This window comes from Silurus aristotelis (genome assembly GCF_946808225.1).
Source record: "Silurus aristotelis genome assembly, chromosome: 2".
NCBI lineage: Eukaryota > Metazoa > Chordata > Actinopteri > Siluriformes > Siluridae > Silurus > Silurus aristotelis.
In genome coordinates this window covers 28177688-28198503 of record NC_139575.1, presented here as the reverse complement: position 1 = coordinate 28198503, position 20816 = coordinate 28177688, and the positions used below count along the sequence as shown (strand labels likewise).

Sequence of the window (20816 nt, the reverse complement as noted above, 5' to 3'; positions counted from 1 at the left end):
ATGCTTTTATACATATGCCATGTGCCTGCTGGCCACTTATTCTTAAAGAGAAGCATGTGAGCTTGATTTGTTCATATTTTACGCATAAATCTTGTAAATATAAACAGACACTTAATGTGTTTTTATTTATTTTTTTCCTATGCTTCAAACGACTAACCGAGGACTAACTAAGGATTTAAACAGTTTGCCCTGCAATTAAAGGATACAATTTAACTTTTATATTATATAGCATCCATTACTAAAGCACATCATCAAAATGAATAATAACAGGTGCTGTGCTTTATCCAGATGGTGACACATTGAGTGAGTTCCTGAATGACACATGTGCTCTAAGTAAAGTACACTTAACCTGTCAGTCATGGTGCCATCTGGTAAAGTCTCTCTTTCTCACACACACGTACACACACACACAGATAAGATAAAATACAAGGTCATCTCTTCATCCTTTTTAATCTGGATGAAAATATTAGTAGCTTCATGGCTCGGGAGCTTTAATCATTTTCATGCACTGTTGAAAATCCACCCCCTTATAATCTAGCTAGTGGCGCATGCACCATCATTATGTCATACCTTCACCACAGAATAAATGTGTCTTAAATATGGCTTATAATCACGTGATCTGTAAGAACCCACCATAGAAAGAGAGCTTGCCCTGCACTGAGTTCCTCCCTTTAGAGTTTTCAGCGACACACTCGTATGTACCAGCATCATCCTGCTCGAAGTATGGGATCTCGAGGACACCACTGGCCTTCCTCATGTCCACCTTGCGGGAGAATGGGACACCATCTACACGCCTCCATATTATGGAAGGTACAGGACTTAGTTGAGGACGAGATAAAAGAAACACAAATTGAGACATGAAAGTGGATGAAATTATCAATCAATCAATCAATTATTAATCAATCTGATTAACATGAATTGTGTTCAATACTTCTCTTTTCTGTGTTTAATGTACTGATGCTTATTCAAGTAAAAATGATGACATCACCCATAATGTGAATGTTTTCAATTTGTGATGCATGTGTCAATAGAATGCATAAATTCTGCTTAATATTTTATAAATTACATATAAGACACTCACTTGCCCAAAGCAAAGCATTCAAGCTTCACAGTTGCACCTTGAGCCACCTGGACCACCTCTGGAAATTGCACTTCAATCTTTGGTTCATATTCTCCCATAACACCTGGTGAAAGACGGTTTTATTGCTTATGCAAATTTTGCTGGGGTGACATGTTGATAAAAAAATACCATCACACGGTGGTTTTGTTTGTGCTTTTCATGCTCGTCATCCATATTACTTTTGAATTTTTGAAAGGTCACTTTATTTAGATATTCTGTGATCAGGAAACATGTTTAGTGATTGTATAAGGATTATGTTATCGCTAGTGTGTAACACAGCATGCTCGTGTCAGTGCATGCACACTGGTCAAGATGTGGAGATCTAGTGATATTTTTTCTCTTCTTATATTTAGATGAAAAAAATGTGTTGTTTAAAGACTTTTGATTAAATATCTATATCTATAATCTATCGATTATATATTTCAAGGTTTTCTTATTAACTACACCAACAAAAAAGGTTACAATTAAAAATGCTTTTACAGTAATAATAATTATGAACTGAAAATCCATTGTTTAATAAATTACATTTTAAACACAATAATTATTATTATTTTATATCCTGCAGTAAACGCAAAAATAAACATAAGGCCTCAGAGAGGTCAACCTTATTTATTTTTCAGTGCAGTTCTGATTATGTTCATGAAGTTTATGATGTTACACCAGAAATTGTGATTTCTTTAATTATTCATGTTTTTTTTGTTTGTTTATTAGACTTCCCAGTAAATACAACTAATCTTTGTTGTAAATCTTGATTCAGACAACCCACAATTAGATGGGTGTAGGACAAATGACCTTTCTGTTTGAAGACCAGTTGATAATGCCAGCCTACAAGCCAGAAAACATGTGCTGGTAAGTCTCTTAAAATTTGTAATAAAAAAATGGATTTCAAATGAAATAAAAATAAAAAATAAAAATCTGTGGGAGGTTTTTCCTTTTTTAAATATTTAAATATTATGGTTATTCAGACAACAAGATCTAACTCAATAAACAATAAGACCAAACTTGACCTCAACCAATTAAATTTGATTTATCGTGTCAGACTCTACACACGTAAAATATATAACACTATTTATTAGTGACTTACCATCAGTGCGCAGTATCAGAGGAGTGGGCGGACCATGAACATGCGTTTTTGTGACTGTATTCGTGACGACACATGTGTAGTTGCCCACATCAGATGGCTCCACCTTGGCGATGTACAGGTTCCCTGTCTCCTGAGACACAAACCTTCGTGAATCCTGCTTTACGAACGATGGATATTCATTAAAAATCCAGCTGAACGTCAAGGCTGTTCAGGGGAGAAAAAAAAAAGAAGAAGTACAAAAATGTCACTTGACATGAATCATAAAAAAAGAAAGAGGTCGTTTTACAGCTTGAAAACTTTGCATGAACATAACTAGAGGATGTCGTGACATTTTTGCTCTCCGCTGAATTGAAATGGCAGGAGTCAGCGCTGCTCATGAATCTTGTGCCTCCCCAGTGTTGCTTAATTAGCATTTGGGCTACATGCTAGGGTGAAAATTAATCAGGCCGAGGAGGGTTGTGGGGCTTGGAGGGTGAAAATTAATGATGGAAAAGGATAACCAGTGTCCTGCAATTCGTTGGCATCCAGTCAAAGGGGTAGTAGAACTACTGAAGCAGGCCATAATTTTAATATGAAATATAATCAACAGAATGTACAGAATGTCAATTTAACATTATATACATTGAACCAGTGACAAAGCTATTACCTTTTAATTGTACATATACAAGGAAAAATTTATTTCCATTCCTTGACAAAAATTTGTGCAGTAACCAAATATAAGAAAACATATACAGGTTGTAGACACAAAAGGGAACACATAATTAAAAAAGCTACTATTTATATTTAAATTGTTATAAATTATATATATATATATATATATATATATATATATATATATATATATATATATATATATATATAAACAAATTACATCTGTGGTGTATATTATTTTATACTGTGCAGTGTAAGCATTTTTTCTCCATAATATATTATCATCTGACATCTGTCATACTCGCTTCAGATTACGACATTAATTTTTTTTTCCCAGCACACTGAGGTGGTGGAAAGAGTAACCTCCTTAATAAAACGAAAAGAAAAGGCAATAAAAATAACATTTATTTAGTAGCAATTGTACGTTTGAGGTGTGCGGGAACTTGTACCAACTTCAATCACAAGGGATGACTGTTTTCCACTCTTATCTTTAGTTAGACCAGGAGTGGGAAAAAAAAAAAACTTCAGGGAAGCTAAATGCTAACAATTAGTGTCTTACACCAGGTCGGACCAATTATATGAGACCTGGTGCATGCTGCTTGCTGTGCGCAGTGAGAGGCCACTGTGGCTGTTTGCAGTGCTAGACGGACTTCAGACCTGTTTCCTTTACACAGACATTTACCTGAGCTCATGATCAAGCTGGCAACGCTACCTGCTGTGCCGCCCTGCTGATCAACATTTGAAAACATACAAACAACAAAAAAAATCTTTCAATCGTGTCAACTTTCTAAGCAATTTTTACGTAACAGATCTTCTAGTGCAATATAAAAATATATAAATATAAATAATACATTCTCAAATGTTAATTGTCAAAAAGTGTGCATTATTGTTTTATAACCTCATGAACAATAGGTTTATATGAAGTTTCTACAATAACAGGTCACACACGTGGACTTGTTAAGAGAATGTTTCATGTAGTCGAAAATGAATAATAAAAAGGTATTAGAAATTGTATTGTTTAATAAGGAAAAATATTTCATCATGGTTATGAAGTTTTTAAAAAGGAGAGATTAAGCTACCATTTATTGAACAAGCAAAGGAGACTGATGTGCTGTCTGCTGTTTTCACAGCTAGGTAAATGAAAGATTTGTCATATTAAAGGCCACTAGAATGTCATGGCTGATGCTCTCTCGTGCTTTATCTCTGAAGAGTTTCCATTGTTTGTCTATCTTCTTTCTCTCTCCCTCTACCTACCAGCCTGTGTCATGTCCCACCCATGAAGACTGATTTGTTTGTATTTTAGGGAAGACAACAAAGGGCTTGGCCACTTCATGGTTCTAGGCTTCATTTTTCCTCCTGGGGTGAGTGGTTTCTGATGCTGATGCCTTGTCAGTTTATTCTTCCAAATATCTTCATCAAGCTACTTCCCTAGATCCTACATTTGCATTATAAACTGATCATTGCCTCTTTAAACTGTTTAAAATCTGAGAATTGTTATTACATATAAAATATAAACTTACTTAAACTTCTTTGGAACAGAGTAGTTTATGCTTCCTGGCTTTTCAGCAAAGGTGATTTTAAGATTCCAATAAAATAATATTTATTTAATGTGATGGGCATATAATTCAAAGTTATATTATATACACAGCACATATCTTACCACTGCCTGTAACATGTGTATAACTGAATGGAACACCTACAGTTCTAAATAATAAAATCTGCAATTCAGCTTTATGTGTTTAAGCCTGATCCTGAAGCTGAAAGAAAACATACAGCTTCACAACAGCATAATAAGTAGGATAAGCCCTCGCTTTATGCATTTGGTATTTTGTATTAAGGGTGCAGTGACCTTTCTCTAACATAAAGGCTCTTTCTTTAGACTTTCTTTTGCTTTGTAATGGATGGAAAAAAATACCATTGATTTTAACTCCAGCTGTCAATGGTTTATCAGAAGGAACGCTGCAGGGATTGCCAACAACATCAAAAGATCTTAAGGTGTTCTTTTCAACAGGCCAGCAGCCATAGTCACAAATAATCTGGCAATTTAAATATGCAGTTGCTAATGCATGAAATGTACCATAGGATAGCTAACTATGGTTAAATGAGTGTCAGTACACTACATATAATCAAATGTGCATATTAAGTGTAAATTTAAGTAAAATAAGGCATGAAGAAATCGATGTGAAGTAAAAGCCGACCCAATAACAGGCATGTTATTCAAGGGATGAAGGAAACCACAGAACATCACAAGCTCAGGTTCACTATACAATCTGCTTATCTTAACCCATAAAGGCATGGATAAAATATCAACCTCAGCCAACACCTTAGTAAACCTTTATGAGTCTATGTTTGCTTTATACAAACAATCAAAATATTAGCAGTAATGTTTATATAGTGTTCATACAAAATATAGAAAAAAGTTCTGTAAGTTTTCCAATCATATGTGCCTGTTTACCAAACTGTTACCAGAAAGTTGTACACAACTTTATAGGATGTCTCTGGATGTAAAAGCATTAATTTTCTTTTTCTCAAGAATCTTGAAATCATTCATCCAAAAGGGTATAAGTAAAGTCAGGTATAAATTTTGTCAGCATTTCAATTCACCCCAAAGGTGGGTAGGGTAAAGGTAAGAGTCAGAGCTTTATAGCATGCCATTTAAGATCTTCCACTCTAACCCATGTAAAAAATATTTTTATTAAACTTGCTTTATGCACAAGGTTGCTGTCATGCTGGAACAGGTTTCTGTCTCCTAGTTCAAGTGAAAGGAAAATGTAATAATAACACATGCAGAGACATTCTGAGTATGTACTGTATCCTGTGAATGAGCACAAATGTCAAAGCACACTCTAAAATCTAGTGAAAAATCTTCCCAGAAGTGTGGTGGTTTTTATTACAGCGAATAGGGACTAAATGTGGAATGGGCTTTTCAAAATACACATACAAATCTTATATTCAAGTGTCCACAAACGTTTGCGCATTTAGTGTCTGTTTATGTAGCTGTATGCGCTTCTATATAGAAGAGTAATCATTGATAACGTTTAAGTCTACATACTCATGCTGTCTTGTACGAGTGACACAGTTGTCGAGTCAGTAAAAACCAAACCAAAACAAAACAAAACAAATTGAAAGATGTGAGCATATAATGAGTAGAAATAACTTTACATAGCAAGGCAAAAGTGCAAAAATGCAAAGAAAAATTACAACTGAGTATCCAAGATATTGCCTAAAGAGGTATGTAGGTCTCTATATTTTTCTAAAATGAAGGCAGTAGAATGTCTGGAACGAAGTTTCTAGCTTATCTCACCAGCACCAGTCAAGTCATGTCAAGTGAAATTTTACTGTCATTCTTCTATATACAGCAAAACACCTATACATTGGAATAGAATGCTGTTTACTCAGAAGCAAGAATGCAGCACAATATAGAAAACTTGACAGTACATGTGAACTAGACAGGACAACATAAGAAGATTGGATGGGAGGAACCAATGCAAAAAATTGTCTGTAAACTATTGACTATGAAGCGTAGTAGCAATATAAAGTTAAATGTAGCAATAAGCAAAAAAGTGCCAGATAAGAACTACAGTAAAATATCCCCCAGCAGCATTACATAGTGCAGGTGTGCAGTGAAGAATGTATGAGGTGGATGTTGGAAAGGGTAAGGCTAATTCAGGTAGATGTTTGGAGCAACAGTGTAAGAATTTAATCTGAATTAAGGTCGAAGCTGTTTTGGAATCTGGTTTTGGTACAAAGGCTCTGGTACCTCCTGCAAGATTGAATATAAAAGGATAGGATGGGTCATCCACAATGCTAGTGGCCTTGCTGCATTTGTAGTAGGACATGTCGATGTGAACATTAAATTTATATCTCATATCTCTGAGAGGGAACTGCCAGGTGCCCTGAAGATGTAGACAGCTGTAGAGTTGGGCAAGCAAGTGTGCAGTTAGAAGGCTGGCTGCATAATGTTGTACACAGCCCAATTATGACTGCATTATAAGGACAAGAAGTTCAATATTAAGTTTCCATCACAACAATATGACTGTGAATTAACCTCAGGTGGAGAGTAAAAAGACAACTTCCAGAAATTATGAAACAGACAAGCATTAGAAATGACCCAAATAGGAGATGTATCATTTGAATGCATACAGCATGTTTTTTCACTAGACATGTTTGAGTAATATGAAAGCTTGCATAAGGATGTGAATAGATTCAATAACTGGAAAACTAATTTGTTGTTTAAAAAAAAAAATTATTGAAGAAATTACAGAAAGAATTTTACCCACCAGATGGATTGTCAGTGTGGTGATTTAGAGATTTAGTTTAGAAGGTAGTCAATTCTGTTTGTTAAGGTTGAGTTTCAGAACATGTTATACAATAGCAAAAATATGTGGACACCTAACCATGAGATACAGTCGAACCCACTTATCTCGACCTCGGTTTACTCGCCAACCCTATTTAGTCGATGTTTTTGAAGTGGAACCGGCAAATTCTCGCTTTGTCTTAGCATTTTTTAATCGGGTATGTCGATTTTTTTATGTCGCCGAACCCTAATATCTTGAGCACAAGGGGGGGCAAATTTGCCACTTAACGTCGGTTATATCAGGAATCCTCCCGCCACGCCCCCTTCGGCGGCGGCATTCCCCGAAGCACCCTGCTTCTTCTCTGAGCACGGAGCTCGTCGCAGTCATGCTGATCACACACAGCTGACTCTCATTCATTCACTCATCCCATCTCCTATTTAAGCCCCTTACCTCCACACACTCGCAGTCCGTTATTGTTTATGCATGATCGTATGTGTTGGTTCATGTCGGTCTGTGTAATCGCGTATACGTATCCCGCTACGTACCCTTCTTCTCGGACTCCACATTCTCTCAACGGCACCCTGGATTACCTGCTGTTTTCCACGTTTCCGTGGATTCTCTACATTAAGTGTCTTTGCTTTCACAGAACTTCGTGGACCGCGCTCCCGGAGTGCACCACTGGATATTATTGCTTCGCTACAAGTATTGGGTGATTATCTCCTGAGTATTCTCAATAAACTTTCTTTGCGTTTACTTCGGCTTCCGCCTTCTTATCCGCACTACAGGTTATCTCGATCCGCATGACCAATCAAACAAATCGCGGCAACGCTGTTGTGTAAAAAAACCTCCAAAAACACGTGCATGCACATTCTCATTTAATAACGCACATCATGTACATAAAGAAATTTCAAGCATGTTAATTTATTGCCGCCATATTGGTTTTCGTTTGTCTCGATCATCAGTTATCTCTGCGCTTTTTGCCGTCCCCTAGGCCGGCGACATAACTGGGTTTCATTGTAATTGCAAGTTGCTCTGGACACAGAAACATGTAAACTAAGTAAGGTCTCTGAAGACATGGTTGGCAAAAGTTGAAGAGGAAAACCTTGAGTAGTCTGCACAGAGCCTTGACCTTAACCCCACCTTCAACGTTGTCTCCTCATATTACATTTACATTTACAGCATTTAGCAGATGCCCTTATCCAGAGAAGCATACAGACATGCTTTGAAGTCTCAATCAATGAATAAATCAACACTGATTTACTAGGTTTTAAATACTACAGTTGTATATCAGTGCCTGACCACACAACTTCTCTTTAAATGAATAAGCACAAATCCTCAAAACCACACACAAAGAGACACTTAATCTGGAATGTTAAAAAAGCACACACAGGTTTGTCAGGTGTTTCTGATCTCTTGACCATATAGTAAAGGTCTTTATCCATGATGGAATGTTAAAAATCTAATCTGATATCCTTTGACCCACAATGGAGGCAAACAAAAGAAAATCAATGAGAAGTGTGTCATCATTACATCAGTGATAACAGAAACCCTGAAAAATGATTTTTAGTTATATTCAGAGAACAAGGATGGACCAAGAACTAATCTTTGGGGAATTTTTGTAGTGAGGATGTGAGATGATACTGAACCTCACCTACAACTTGGTGGAAATGATATCAATAACAAACAGGTCACAGTGTAGCCCCCAGTGCCCGTGTCAGCAAGAATGGCAAGGATGATCTGTGAGTCATAGGATGTTAGACCTTGCTCTGACTTGCAATACCATCTGTCTTGGATGATTCAATCTCAGGTGGACAGCAAAATAGTATCAAATGTGACTTGTGATCCAATCACTCAGACCATTTGAGGGTATTTGGGACCAAGGTGTTTTGGATAGAGGTCACCACATTACATTATTAGCATTAACACTAATTTTCTATGTGTAATGGAGAAAAGAGTGGATAATTACAGAGTTGCCAAGATTACAAAAGAAAATATCCTAACAGGGAAACTTTATGACAATATGTTCACTAATACAAGATAAGATCAGCAAAAAAAACCATGTTTACACAATAATAACAACATCGTGAATAATGCTGCTTTTGAATATTGCAATAATTTTATAAATATTCTTCTGATGCAAAATGGTGTACTGCGTTTGGTATGAGTGTGGCACTGCTTGTAAATGCAGGTTCGTGCTGGAGGAAATGAGTCTTATGAATCATATACCTGTACATGGTTGTACTAACAAGTGTTCTTTGTTGCAAAAAGGAAAAAAAAATGCAGAGACAGACAGACAGACAGACAGACAGACAGACAGACAGACAGACAGACAGACAGACAGACAGACAGACAGACAGACAGACAGACAAAGAGCTTTAAGTGGGAGTGTGAGCATTAAAAAAAAGACACTGAAAATTGAAATGTGTTAAATAAAGCCAAGTTTGGTTTGAACCTGTCACCTGCATTCTATTCTTCATCCCTGAGTCCAAAAGCTTTTCACACTCCTTTTCTCACAGCTGGGCAAGCTTGTCCAGGTTTTAGCAGCCCTTTAGCAGACTCAACATCAGGCAATCTTCAAGCTACAGAGGAGAAGGAGCAGAGCTTCCAAGCTTTGCTCCTGAAATTGCTAAGTGTGTCATGTTTGAGGGGTTGGCTGAAGTGTGGTATTGGCCAAACATTCGGGCTGGCCCTATCACTGCCTCTGCTGTCTGGAGATGTTCAACTCGCAGCCCAAAAACGTCAAAAGTATGCTAAAATACCCTGACCTGGAGCATGTGATCCTGCAGTAAACCGACAACATACCAGAACAGCACCAATAGCAATTGGGTCCTTGACACTGATATGGAAGCAGTTCATTGCTTGATTCCCCGAGAGGGCGACAGAGTGGGTCCAGTGCCAGTGTCCTGCGTTGCTAGACAAGGTGGTCCAGCTGACTAAGGACCATTTGGTGGTGTATATCGGGGCAGGTGAGCCCTTCTCTTCTCTCTCTTAATCACTCTCTCCCCTCCTTACCTTTCTCCTCTCCTTGCCTTCCTCTCATTCTTATTCACTCCTTGGAAATAGTGGCCAAGTCCCTGAGACCAGTCACTCGAACCTGGCAGCTCCTCCCTTTACCTCCACTTTCATTAACCACTGTGTCTGGGTTCTCTCTCTGACAGGTGGGTGATCCTCGCATTACAGGTGCAGTTTGGGACGAAGTAAAATTTGGGCTGGTGTGCTGGCTCTGTCAACACAGTGGTTTGTCCCCACCTCACGAACCCACTATTTCTAACAAATTGTCCTGCATTGCAGCTGCTATTGCTATTGTGTATGTGAATGGGTCCTACACTATTATTAAGCGGTAAGAGATGTGCACAGCATTGGCTGGGGACGTGATGCTAGGGTCGTCAACCTCACGTCTGCAGCAGGATGACACAAAGTGGAAGGGTGGGCCCTTGAGCAGACATGCAACATAACTCTCTGGCACCCCTTCGACAAAGTTAAAATAAGTGATGGTCAATGAATATAGCCTGACTTTGTGTCACCTATATTTTTTTTATTATTAAAGATATCTTACCCATATTTTTTAATTAAAAAAATCTATATCAACAAGACACTAAAACAAAGGAAAAAGATGAAAAGATGATCCAATTGCTGGTCCTGAAGTCTCTACGTGGTTCATCATAACCTGATGGCCGGAAATTTGGGGCAGCAAAAGACACTAAACAATGAATGTTGAATCTGCCGGCCAATGAAAGTGCCATTGAGCCTTTAACCCCTAATCAAGGTCCTCTTCAAAAGACCTTGTTGATCCATTAGGGAGGACTGCATGAGGAAAAATCCAAAAATGTGTTCAATTGGGAGTGAGGAAGTATCGTCCTGTGTCTGGGTTTCTACTTGGGTCATGAGCAGGTGTATCCTCAAATTAACAAGATTACAGCAATTATAGTCTGCCTAAGACCAAAGACTAAAAAGGTGGGGCTGGCTGGGCATTATTGCAAGTTTGTGCCTAATTTTTCAGGAACAATATTTATTATTCTGACAGATCTGACTAAAAAGAGAGCCCAAGATCTGGTCCAATAGATGAAGTAATGCCATTGGGCTTTCACTCAGGTAAACACTGCACTCACAATCATTTTAAATAGGTGCATCAAGCTGGGGGCCATCTAGTCCCAGGTGTTGGAGGAGGGGAAGCACTCCATGCTGTGCAGGAGAGTAGATATAGTGCAAGAGTGTAGAAGAGCAGGTAAAGAAAGATCGTGAAGGAGTGCTGGGTGATCAAATAGGTCCCAAACCCTTTGATACTCATGGAATGGGCCTTTACTCTGTGCTCAGACCACATCCCTCTCCAGAGGCTCCATCACTTTAAAAATGCTAAAAGATGCTTGGATCACTTGTTAGTATCTGGCACTATTTGCCATTCATGTTTAAAATGCCCCACAGACTGTGGTGCAGAGACGGGCGGTGAGGGTAAAAGGTAGTGGGGCATGGTCAAGCGCCGGTTTGGAGGGCAAAGCCAGATAGGAGAAAACAAGTGGCCATGCTTGTGCATGGTGATACTTACGAGTGTTCTTTGCCAAAGTGGATAAAAAGTGCTGTGCAGGTATCTGTGTGTTTGAAAAAAAAAGACACTAAAAAGTTAAATTTAATTGACAGTGGCAAATAAAGGCAGGTTTTCTCCCTGAGCCAAAAAGCTCTCCACATTACTATCTGCTAAATGTTAAAGAAATACAAAATGTATAGCTACTATGCAGGGACACTTTTAGGATTACATAGTATGTGAACCATATTAAACATGACTCTGTAGGCCACTTTTAGACTACATGAAATGTGAAATGTTTTCAAGGGCTTATTAAGACGTGTTTCTGAAATAATTTTAAAGATTCATACAAAATTAATTAAATGGAGAATAAATGAATATGTCAAGGACAGAACTAAATAGATTTTTTTTTTACTTGCACTTAGAAGTTTGCACTAGATTGTGACTAAGTTTACTTTTACCATTGCTCTATTTCTATAAAGAACTGCTTTTTGATGTTTGTGGGTGTTGAAGGCACATGAAGAGTATTCAGCTTAACAAAAGCTGCACAAAATAGCAAATCAAATAGTCTGCTTTTGGCAGAACTGGCAAACTAGTCATTAACAGCAATCACAAGTGGTTAGTGAAAAATTTAATATACCATGTATATTCAGGTATGAAAAAAAAAAAACAGTAACTGTAGTTACCATAGTTGCAAATAATTATAGAACTATTAATTTTTTTATATAAGTATTATTTGGGTATATGCATATTTAAGCAAATTGGTTTTATTGAAATAGATGTTTTTGTACCTAATTATATCTTAAAGAAGAAGAAGAAGAAGAAGAAGAAGAAGAAGAAGAAGAAGAAGAAAAGTGCACATTTACTTTAAATTTATATGTAGACCATTAAAATACCGATTACAAATGTTTTATCTTCACTCATTCACTCAATGAATGTATAATACACATCAATCAATGAAGCTCAGTTTAGCATTCTATTTGAGCATCCAATTAGTTAGCATCATGTTAAAGAAGTCAAGTCAATCCAGTCAAATAGGCTTTATTGTCATTTCAACCATATAGAGTGTTTCCACAACAACGTTTCCACAGGACCAAGGTGCAACACCAAACAAACATGAATGCAGAAAACCAAACAGAATAGTGCTAATATGTTAGCACTACAACTATCTATGTACATTTGAACATAGACAAGCCACCAGACATCAGTACTTAAAGAAAAACTGAAGCATTCCTGGACCTACCTAAAGCTTCTATATTCAAAAATGAACTTGGCTAGGCAGTGAGTCAAATTTTGCTAGAGTCAACTTTTAAACAAAATATATATATTTTTATATGATATTTAACTAGTGTATTAGTTAGTTTTTTAAGGCTGTGAAGTATGCTAACAGAAAATGAATAATTGCTTGCTGCAATTTTATATAGGTAATAAAAGCTTTCACATTAAAATATATATATTTTTTCTTTACTCTAATACATGTGTACTTGATTCAGGGTTAAATCTGTTCCACTTTTACTTCTTCTTTTGGCTTCTTTCATTAGTACTTAATATATTATTAGCTCAATACTTAAAATTGTAAGAATGTTGTACACTTTTGTAGGTAAATTGTACACTTTAAATTGTAAGTAAGATTTTCTATACACGAGTTGTTCTTTTCATCTATATGTTCCTACACCTTGACCATAATTCCAAATCGGAGCAGAAGAGAAGACCAAGGACACAGAGCATTCTGCAGCATTGTGTAGAATTTTAGTCACCGCAAGGAGGGTATTTTTGTAAAATGCATGGCCTTGTATTCAGGTCAGATGGTGTCACATTGTTGGAAAGATGAAGATAGCAAAATCCAGGTTTTTTGGAGTCTTATTTTTAAAACCTTGCATGTATTCCAGAGAAAAAATGTGTGCACACAAAAAATTTATCAGATTTATAAAACTGTGTACACACACCTGCATTCCATTTTTCTCTTTGAAAATCACATTCATCTTGAAAAGGTATGTACTTTGAATGAGCCTCAAATTCCGTTTGGTTACCATCCAGAACTATTTATAAATAGTGAATGCAAATGACTTCATGAATACATAAATACAGTATGTCCCGAACATTGCTGAGTGCAAGATAGTGGCAACAATAAAGAGCAGAACGTAACAAAATACATTTTTGTTAAGGTTTTTATGTTAAAGAAAAAAATGTTATTTGTTGGCCAGAATAGTGGCCAAAATAACTGTATATGCATTAATTTGATAATGTTATTGCCACAAACTGCATTGTTGATAAAGCGTCAAAATAACTTATAATTCTAGGCAACAAGAAACAACAAAGTGTGACTGTCTATAGTGAGGAAAAACTTGCAATTTTGTCCTCACTCACTGATATCATAATGTCCTTAGTACTTGCTCTTGGCACAAAATGGTTTTTCCAATTACTTTAAGGTTTTGGAGTCAAATATGCAAAACACACAAAAGTCTAGTCTGTGTTAAATCATTTACCATTAGCAAACTGTAATTTTTTAATGAGAATGATCTTAAGCAGCCCTAACATCATCTCTATGTGATATGTGGCCTGAGTACCTTAAATTTTGGGTGTGTGCTCATAGTTGCTATGTTACAAACACAGAAACACAATGGTAACAATTAAAAACAATTGAAATGCATGAAAATTACAAAAATAGCATTGTCAGAAACAGCAAATGCGTTTAGATCAAGCTTTGCCGATTTAGAGTGGGTGCATCTATGTCTTATAGTCTTATAGCATTTGTGAATCTGGGTCTGGGACAGGCCATAGGTAAAAAAATAAGAAGAGATGAAAACCATTCTGCTATGCAATTCAGCACATACCCATACTTTACAATGCAGCTGTCATTTTCTGGATGGTAAAATTTCCCGGTCGCCTATTTGATGTATCTAAAGCATGGCATCTACCTCTGCACATAGCCCTACACAGAGTGTGCTGCACAGTCACTGCAACATTTACTAAGAGTCACCACTTGAGAAATACATAGCAATGATCCAGTGTTTTGCTGCAAATAGAGCTTTGATGCTGGTCGATAAAAACACCTGATGAAATGGCACAACCGTTTAATTATCTAAGACAGCCAGCATGATTAAGCTTAAGAATAGCTGGGATATTACTGACCTGTCAGCTAATTCCCTCTGGAAGGAACTGCTTACCAGGAATCTAAGGGTCATTATGACCTGTGTGTGGACAGGTATGTCTCGTTTCACAAGGATGGCCTTCTTAAAAAATTGAGCCAAATTCAGCACACAGAAAGTGCAAAGATTAACGGTCCCCTAAGAATAATTCTGTCTATATTCCTGCTATCAGCATAGGATTTCTATGGAAGGAATTCGATTCTAGCTCATTAATAGAGCTGTGAATTTGCACCATTAATTTACAGCAGTGTTAATAGGCTACCCACTAACAATTGTTAACCAATAGTCTAACAACAATTATCACCAATGTATTTTTCAAATTAGGAAGGGGACTGAACTCCTATAGCTTGCGATATTACAAAATAAGATAAATGACTGGATGACACAAATAAATAAACAATTTGCATAGACAACTTGTTAATTTGACCATTGTATGTTAGGCTAATTTGAAATTAAGTCGCATCACAACAGTCATTTGTACATAATGCTGCAATTCTAGCAGCTGATTGCTGAATTCATAAAATATAGTTTTTGTTTGTTTTTTTAAGACAGTCGTTTTATGAGAAATGGCGTCATCTGTAGCAATTACTGAACTGTTAACATCAGTCAAGGGGGCATTTATTGTCCACGATGCGCGGATAATATTCGAAGCTCATCTCCCCTGCAATTCTCATATGACCTAACAGCAGGGAGTTGTGTAAACTTTGATCCCTGGCATCACTGATTAAGACCTGATGGACAATAAACAGCAGATGAGTTTTTCAGTGTTTTGCAACTGCATTTACTTGTATGACTAAGCAGTGGAGAGTCATAACCTAGATCTGCTTAAGTGTTGCATTATTTCTTACAATGAATAATAGCATCCCATAATAACTTATTAACCCACACAAATCAAGATAATACCTTCTTAAAAGCTCATAAAACATTTCAGATGCATTAAGCCAGTTGTGTTAACTCATCAATAACAGCCATTTAGAATTGTTAATGATTTAATCATTGTGACTATTTAAAGCTTTAGCTTAATACAATAGGAGCTACTTTTAGCCATATTCTTCATGAATAACACACTAGGGAAGTAAAGCTTAAACGTAAGCTTACAGTATAATGTGTTTGTATGAATAAAATATAGTAACGATTAAATAAAATTTGTGCCATAGGTAGAGATGTGTCACTAGTTGAATTTGTTCATTCTGTGATTCTCCGCTCCAACTGAGCCATTACTTGGATACGTTAATCCTGTAAGTTTAACATCTACATCATACTGTGGTCACTAGGATCATTACTTTATATTCCTAATTCACATTGCATCATGCTGTTTGACTCTAGAGATCAAATGAGCAGAGCCAGTTGAATGCGGTGCATCGGAAATGATTATGCCTCAATCAGCCAGAATTGAATTGTAATTGATCAGTAATTAAATCTGGGTTAAAAAGGATAACTTTGTCATCGACCTGGTATGTCTTTATAAGAACTGCATTGCCATATCAATTGCAAGACAATATTCCAAGCAAGAAAGATTTTGTTGTTTTTTTTAGTGATGCCAACATTTGCTATTCAGTATTAGTTACTTTTAAACAACTCAAATAATTCTTAAAAGAGAATACACTTTTGTTCATTGTTCTTATTCTTAAGTTTACAAAATCTTTTAAACCCACCAATCACAAAGCAGGAATTGAGAAGACAAAAAAAATCAGTCCTAGAAAGATTTACTTTTAATGTTGCTTAATTAATTACGTATTACTTAATAATTAATCTTTAAATAGTATACTAGAAGTCTGCACAGTAGTCTAGTGTGCATTACATTATATTTTACTTTTTAGTTAAAAGCTAGAAGTAAAAATGTGTTCGTCAAGCAAATCTTAGCCTGGAGTATGAGTTAATCCTTAGAGTTAATCATAAGCATGAAGCATGACTGTGGTATTGCCAAATTGATCATCCACACTCCACATTTTTGTATAAGGAGCGGTAGGCTGGTGTGAGCAGTAGGCAGGTCTGATATGCTGGTCTATATCAGCTCACACCTCAGCTGCAGGAACCTGGGCCAGTACAAAGGAGGATTAAAACTGTTTGAAAAAAAAAAGTTTGTATGTATGTCAGTGTATTACCTTGAGATGTTTAGTGCAATTTAAAGATATATTTCATGGTAAACATAGTGAGTTATATAAGAATATACAAGTACAAGTCTTTTTTAGAAAAAAGTATTTACAGAACATGTCATTTTACTCTACTGTTTGTGACCTCCCCAGGGGTAAGACACACACACACACACACACACACACACACACACACACACACACACACACACACACACACACACACACACACACACACACACACACACACACACACACACACACACAACACTGGATGATTTGTGGTCTCCCTCTAGAGATGAGACTCCTGTGATCATGCTGCCTTTTTTCAGTGTCCCCTTCAACTTTTTATCACATTTGGATTGCTCCAGCTTCCTATCATGAATAGATAAAACAATACCTACCTGGTTTTGTTTGGTTATGCTGGTCAATGAAAACAGAATCTTCAAACATATTAAAATCTCACAACTGGGAGTTACTGGGAATCTTCAGCATATGCCTTGAAAGATTCTACCATTCAGTCTAAGTGCAGAATCTATTTCTGCCTTTTTTAAGATACTCTATGTACATGCTACACTTTAATAATAAGAATAAAAATAATTAATTACTGCTACATTCTAATAGCATAACTGTTTTATAATCCTAGCTAGGCTGAAACCGCATGCACTCTTTATGTACATTTCTTTTTGCCATTTAGATATAAAGTGTTTGTAGTGTTTTAGTCGAGCCGTTTTTTTCTAAAAGTGGACCCTAACCCTAACCCTAACCCTAGGCTACATGTCATCAACAGACTAAATCTGTAACTTGATGTCATCACTGGAATTACTGTTAAATTATTTATTTGTGACACATCAGTTTTTTAAATAAAGTTAAATATAAACATCTTATTTCACATAAAAACTGCAACATGACTGGTTTGGCTACCATTCTGATAATTGGACTAGCAATAGTTTGTCATCACTTTAATTGACAGGAGAGAGAGAGCATGCAAATTCATTCCTTAGACTTCAAACCACGGATGCCATTTTTGGAGTTTAAACTGATGATCTTTGCAGCTTTAATGTTGCACCACCTGCGATTTCTTTTGCCTTTACTGTATATTTAGGTGGATAATTTTTTTTCTGTACACAGGTCAAAATCAAATGCCGGTCCTCTCTTAAGCTTTTCTAACAAATAATCTTTACATCATCTATATACTGTATGTATTTTCACACTTAATTTAATATAGATTGATTCATGGTTATTTTTTGCTCATTGCTGGAAAATACTGAATTTGATGTTCTACAGTATGTTTTTTCTCCTTTCATTTGTCATCTTTTTCTGTAGCAGTGTATCCCCAAAGTGTTATCCCCAAAAAAATAGAAACCTCTTGCTTTAAATACTAAATAATTTCCCTAAATTAAAAGAAAACTCGCTCTGGTCACCGTGTACAGACCCCCAGGACCCTACGCTGATTTTCTTCATGAGTTTGCTTGTTTTCTCTCAGACCTCCTGATCAGCTTTGATAAAGTGCTGCTTGTAGGAGATTTTAATATTTATGTAGATGATGAAAACGATGCCCTAGGATTATCATTTGTCGATTTACTAAACTCTTTTGGAGTTAAACAAAACGTCACCAGACCAACCCACCGTTTTAACCACACACTAGACTTAATAATATCCCACGGAGCAGACGTCACTGATATAAATATTTTAATGATGACATCACAGACCATTATCTCCTACTGTACACACTACCGGTAGAGCAGATTAACCGTGTTTCACCACGGTATCGACTTGGTAGGACTATTATTCCAACCACTAAGGACAGATTCATAAATAACCTGCCTGATTTATCTCAGTTTCATATTAAACCCATAACTGCTGATCATCTTGATGAGATGGCAAACAACATAGACCTTATCCTCACTAGCACTTTAGACACTGTTGCCCCCATCCGGTTAAAAAAGGTTCGAGAACAAGCACCTGCACCTTGGTATAATAGTCATACGCATGCCCTAAAGAGAACAACTTATAAATTGAATTGAGAATTGCGTATAAAGACAGTATGCTTAGCTACAGACAGGCGCTAAAAGCTGCTAGAGCTAAACACCTGAGCAAACTCATAGAAAATAACAAAAACAACCCCAGGTTCCTTTTCAGTACAGTCGCTAAATTAACAACAAATCAGGGATCTGAAAAATGTGTTCCATCACAGTTTAGTAGTGAAGACTTTATGAATTTCTTCACTGAAAAAATAGATAACATTCGAAAAACAATTGTGGCAGTTCAACCTCTGACAGCATCTCCCGACACAATCGTACTTACAACCCCACAACTACACTGTTTTACATGTATAGGACAGGAAGAGCTGTATGATGCTATTATGAAAGCTAAATCAACAACATGTCAGTTAGATCCAATTCCCACTAAACTACTGAAGGAAGTGTTATATACAGCTGGTGAGCCTCTTTTAAATATTATTAACTCCTCACTATCGTTAGGTCATGTCCCTAAATCCCTCAAGTTAGCAGTTATTAAGCCCCTCATTAAAAAACCTAATCTGGATCCAAACACGCTATCGAATTACAGACCAATTTCAAATCTCCCATTTATGTCTAAGATTTTAGAAAAGATTGTCGCTGCCCAGCTATGTAACCACTTGCAGGAGAACAATATCTTTGAAGAGTTTCAGTCAGGTTTTAGGCCCCATCATAGCACAGAAACTGCTCTAGTTAAAATCACTAACGACCTGTTTTTAGCTTCAGACCAAGGCTACATCTCCCTATTAGTTTTACTAGATCTTAGTGCTGCGTTCGACACTATAGATCATGATCTTCTCCTCAATCGCTTACAGAATTACATCGGTATTCAGGGACAGGCATTAAGCTGGTTTAAATCCTACCTGTCCAATCGTTACCATTTCGTAGATTTAAATGGAGAGCTATCCAGGATAATGCTAGTAAATTATGGCGTGCCACAAGGGTCAGTTCTGGGACCCCTGCTTTTTACAATATACATGCTTCCATTAGGAAATATTATTAGAAGGCATGGAATTAGCTTCCATTGTTATGCTGATGATACCCAGCTATATATTTCATCCAAACCAGGCGATACAGCTCAATTAGCTCGCATAACTGAGTGTGTTGAAGAAATAAGAGATTGGATGACCCATAACTTTCTGCTATTAAATTCTGATAAAACGGAGATTTTGCTCATCGGCCCAAAAAATAGTACACAGAAGCTCCAGCATCTCAGCCTGCATTTAGACGGTTGTTCTGTAACTACTAGTTCAACGGTAAAAGACCTGGGAGTTATTTTAGACAGCAACTTATCTTTTAAAAATCACATCAATCAAGTTACAAAAACAGCCTTCTTTCACCTTAGAAATATTTCTAAGCTAAGAAATATGTTATCTATATCTGATGCAGAGAAGCTCGTCCATGCGTTTATGACCTCTAGAATAGACTACTGTAATGCATTACTAGGTGGATGTCCTGCATCATTAATAAACAAGCTTCAGTTAGTTCAGAATGCCGCAGCAAGAGTTCTTACTAGGTCAAGAAAATACGATCATATAACCCCAATCTTATCGTCCCTACATTGGCTTCCTATTAAGTTTCGAATAGACTACAAACTACTGCTACTCACTTATAAAGCACTAAATGGTTTGGCTCCCATGTATCTATCCAGTCTCTTAACACGCTACAATCCGTCACGCTCCCTGAGATCTCAAAACTCTGGGCTTCTAGTAGTTCCTAGAATAGCAAAGTCCACTAAAGGCGGTAGAGCATTTTCACATTTAGCTCCTAAACTCTGGAATAATCTTCCTGACAGTGTTCGGGGTTCAGATACACTCTCCCAGTTTAAGTGCAGATTAAAAACATATCTTTTTAGCAAAGCCTACACATAACACACATCAC

General features: G+C 36.7%; 1 protein-coding gene across 1 annotated transcript in view; it reads right to left on the bottom strand.

Moving 5' to 3' along the window:
* Positions 1-20816, bottom strand: part of cntn4 (contactin 4) — a 166482-nt gene that overhangs the window by 68449 nt on the left and 77217 nt on the right. Inside the window, exons 6-8 of the mRNA XM_083531988.1 lie at positions 2205-2408; positions 1082-1184; positions 634-818 (exon numbers count right to left, since the gene is read on the bottom strand). Of these exons, the coding sequence (XP_083388114.1) occupies positions 634-818; positions 1082-1184; positions 2205-2408 (492 nt within the window). The remainder of the gene's footprint in view (positions 1-633; positions 819-1081; positions 1185-2204; positions 2409-20816) is intronic.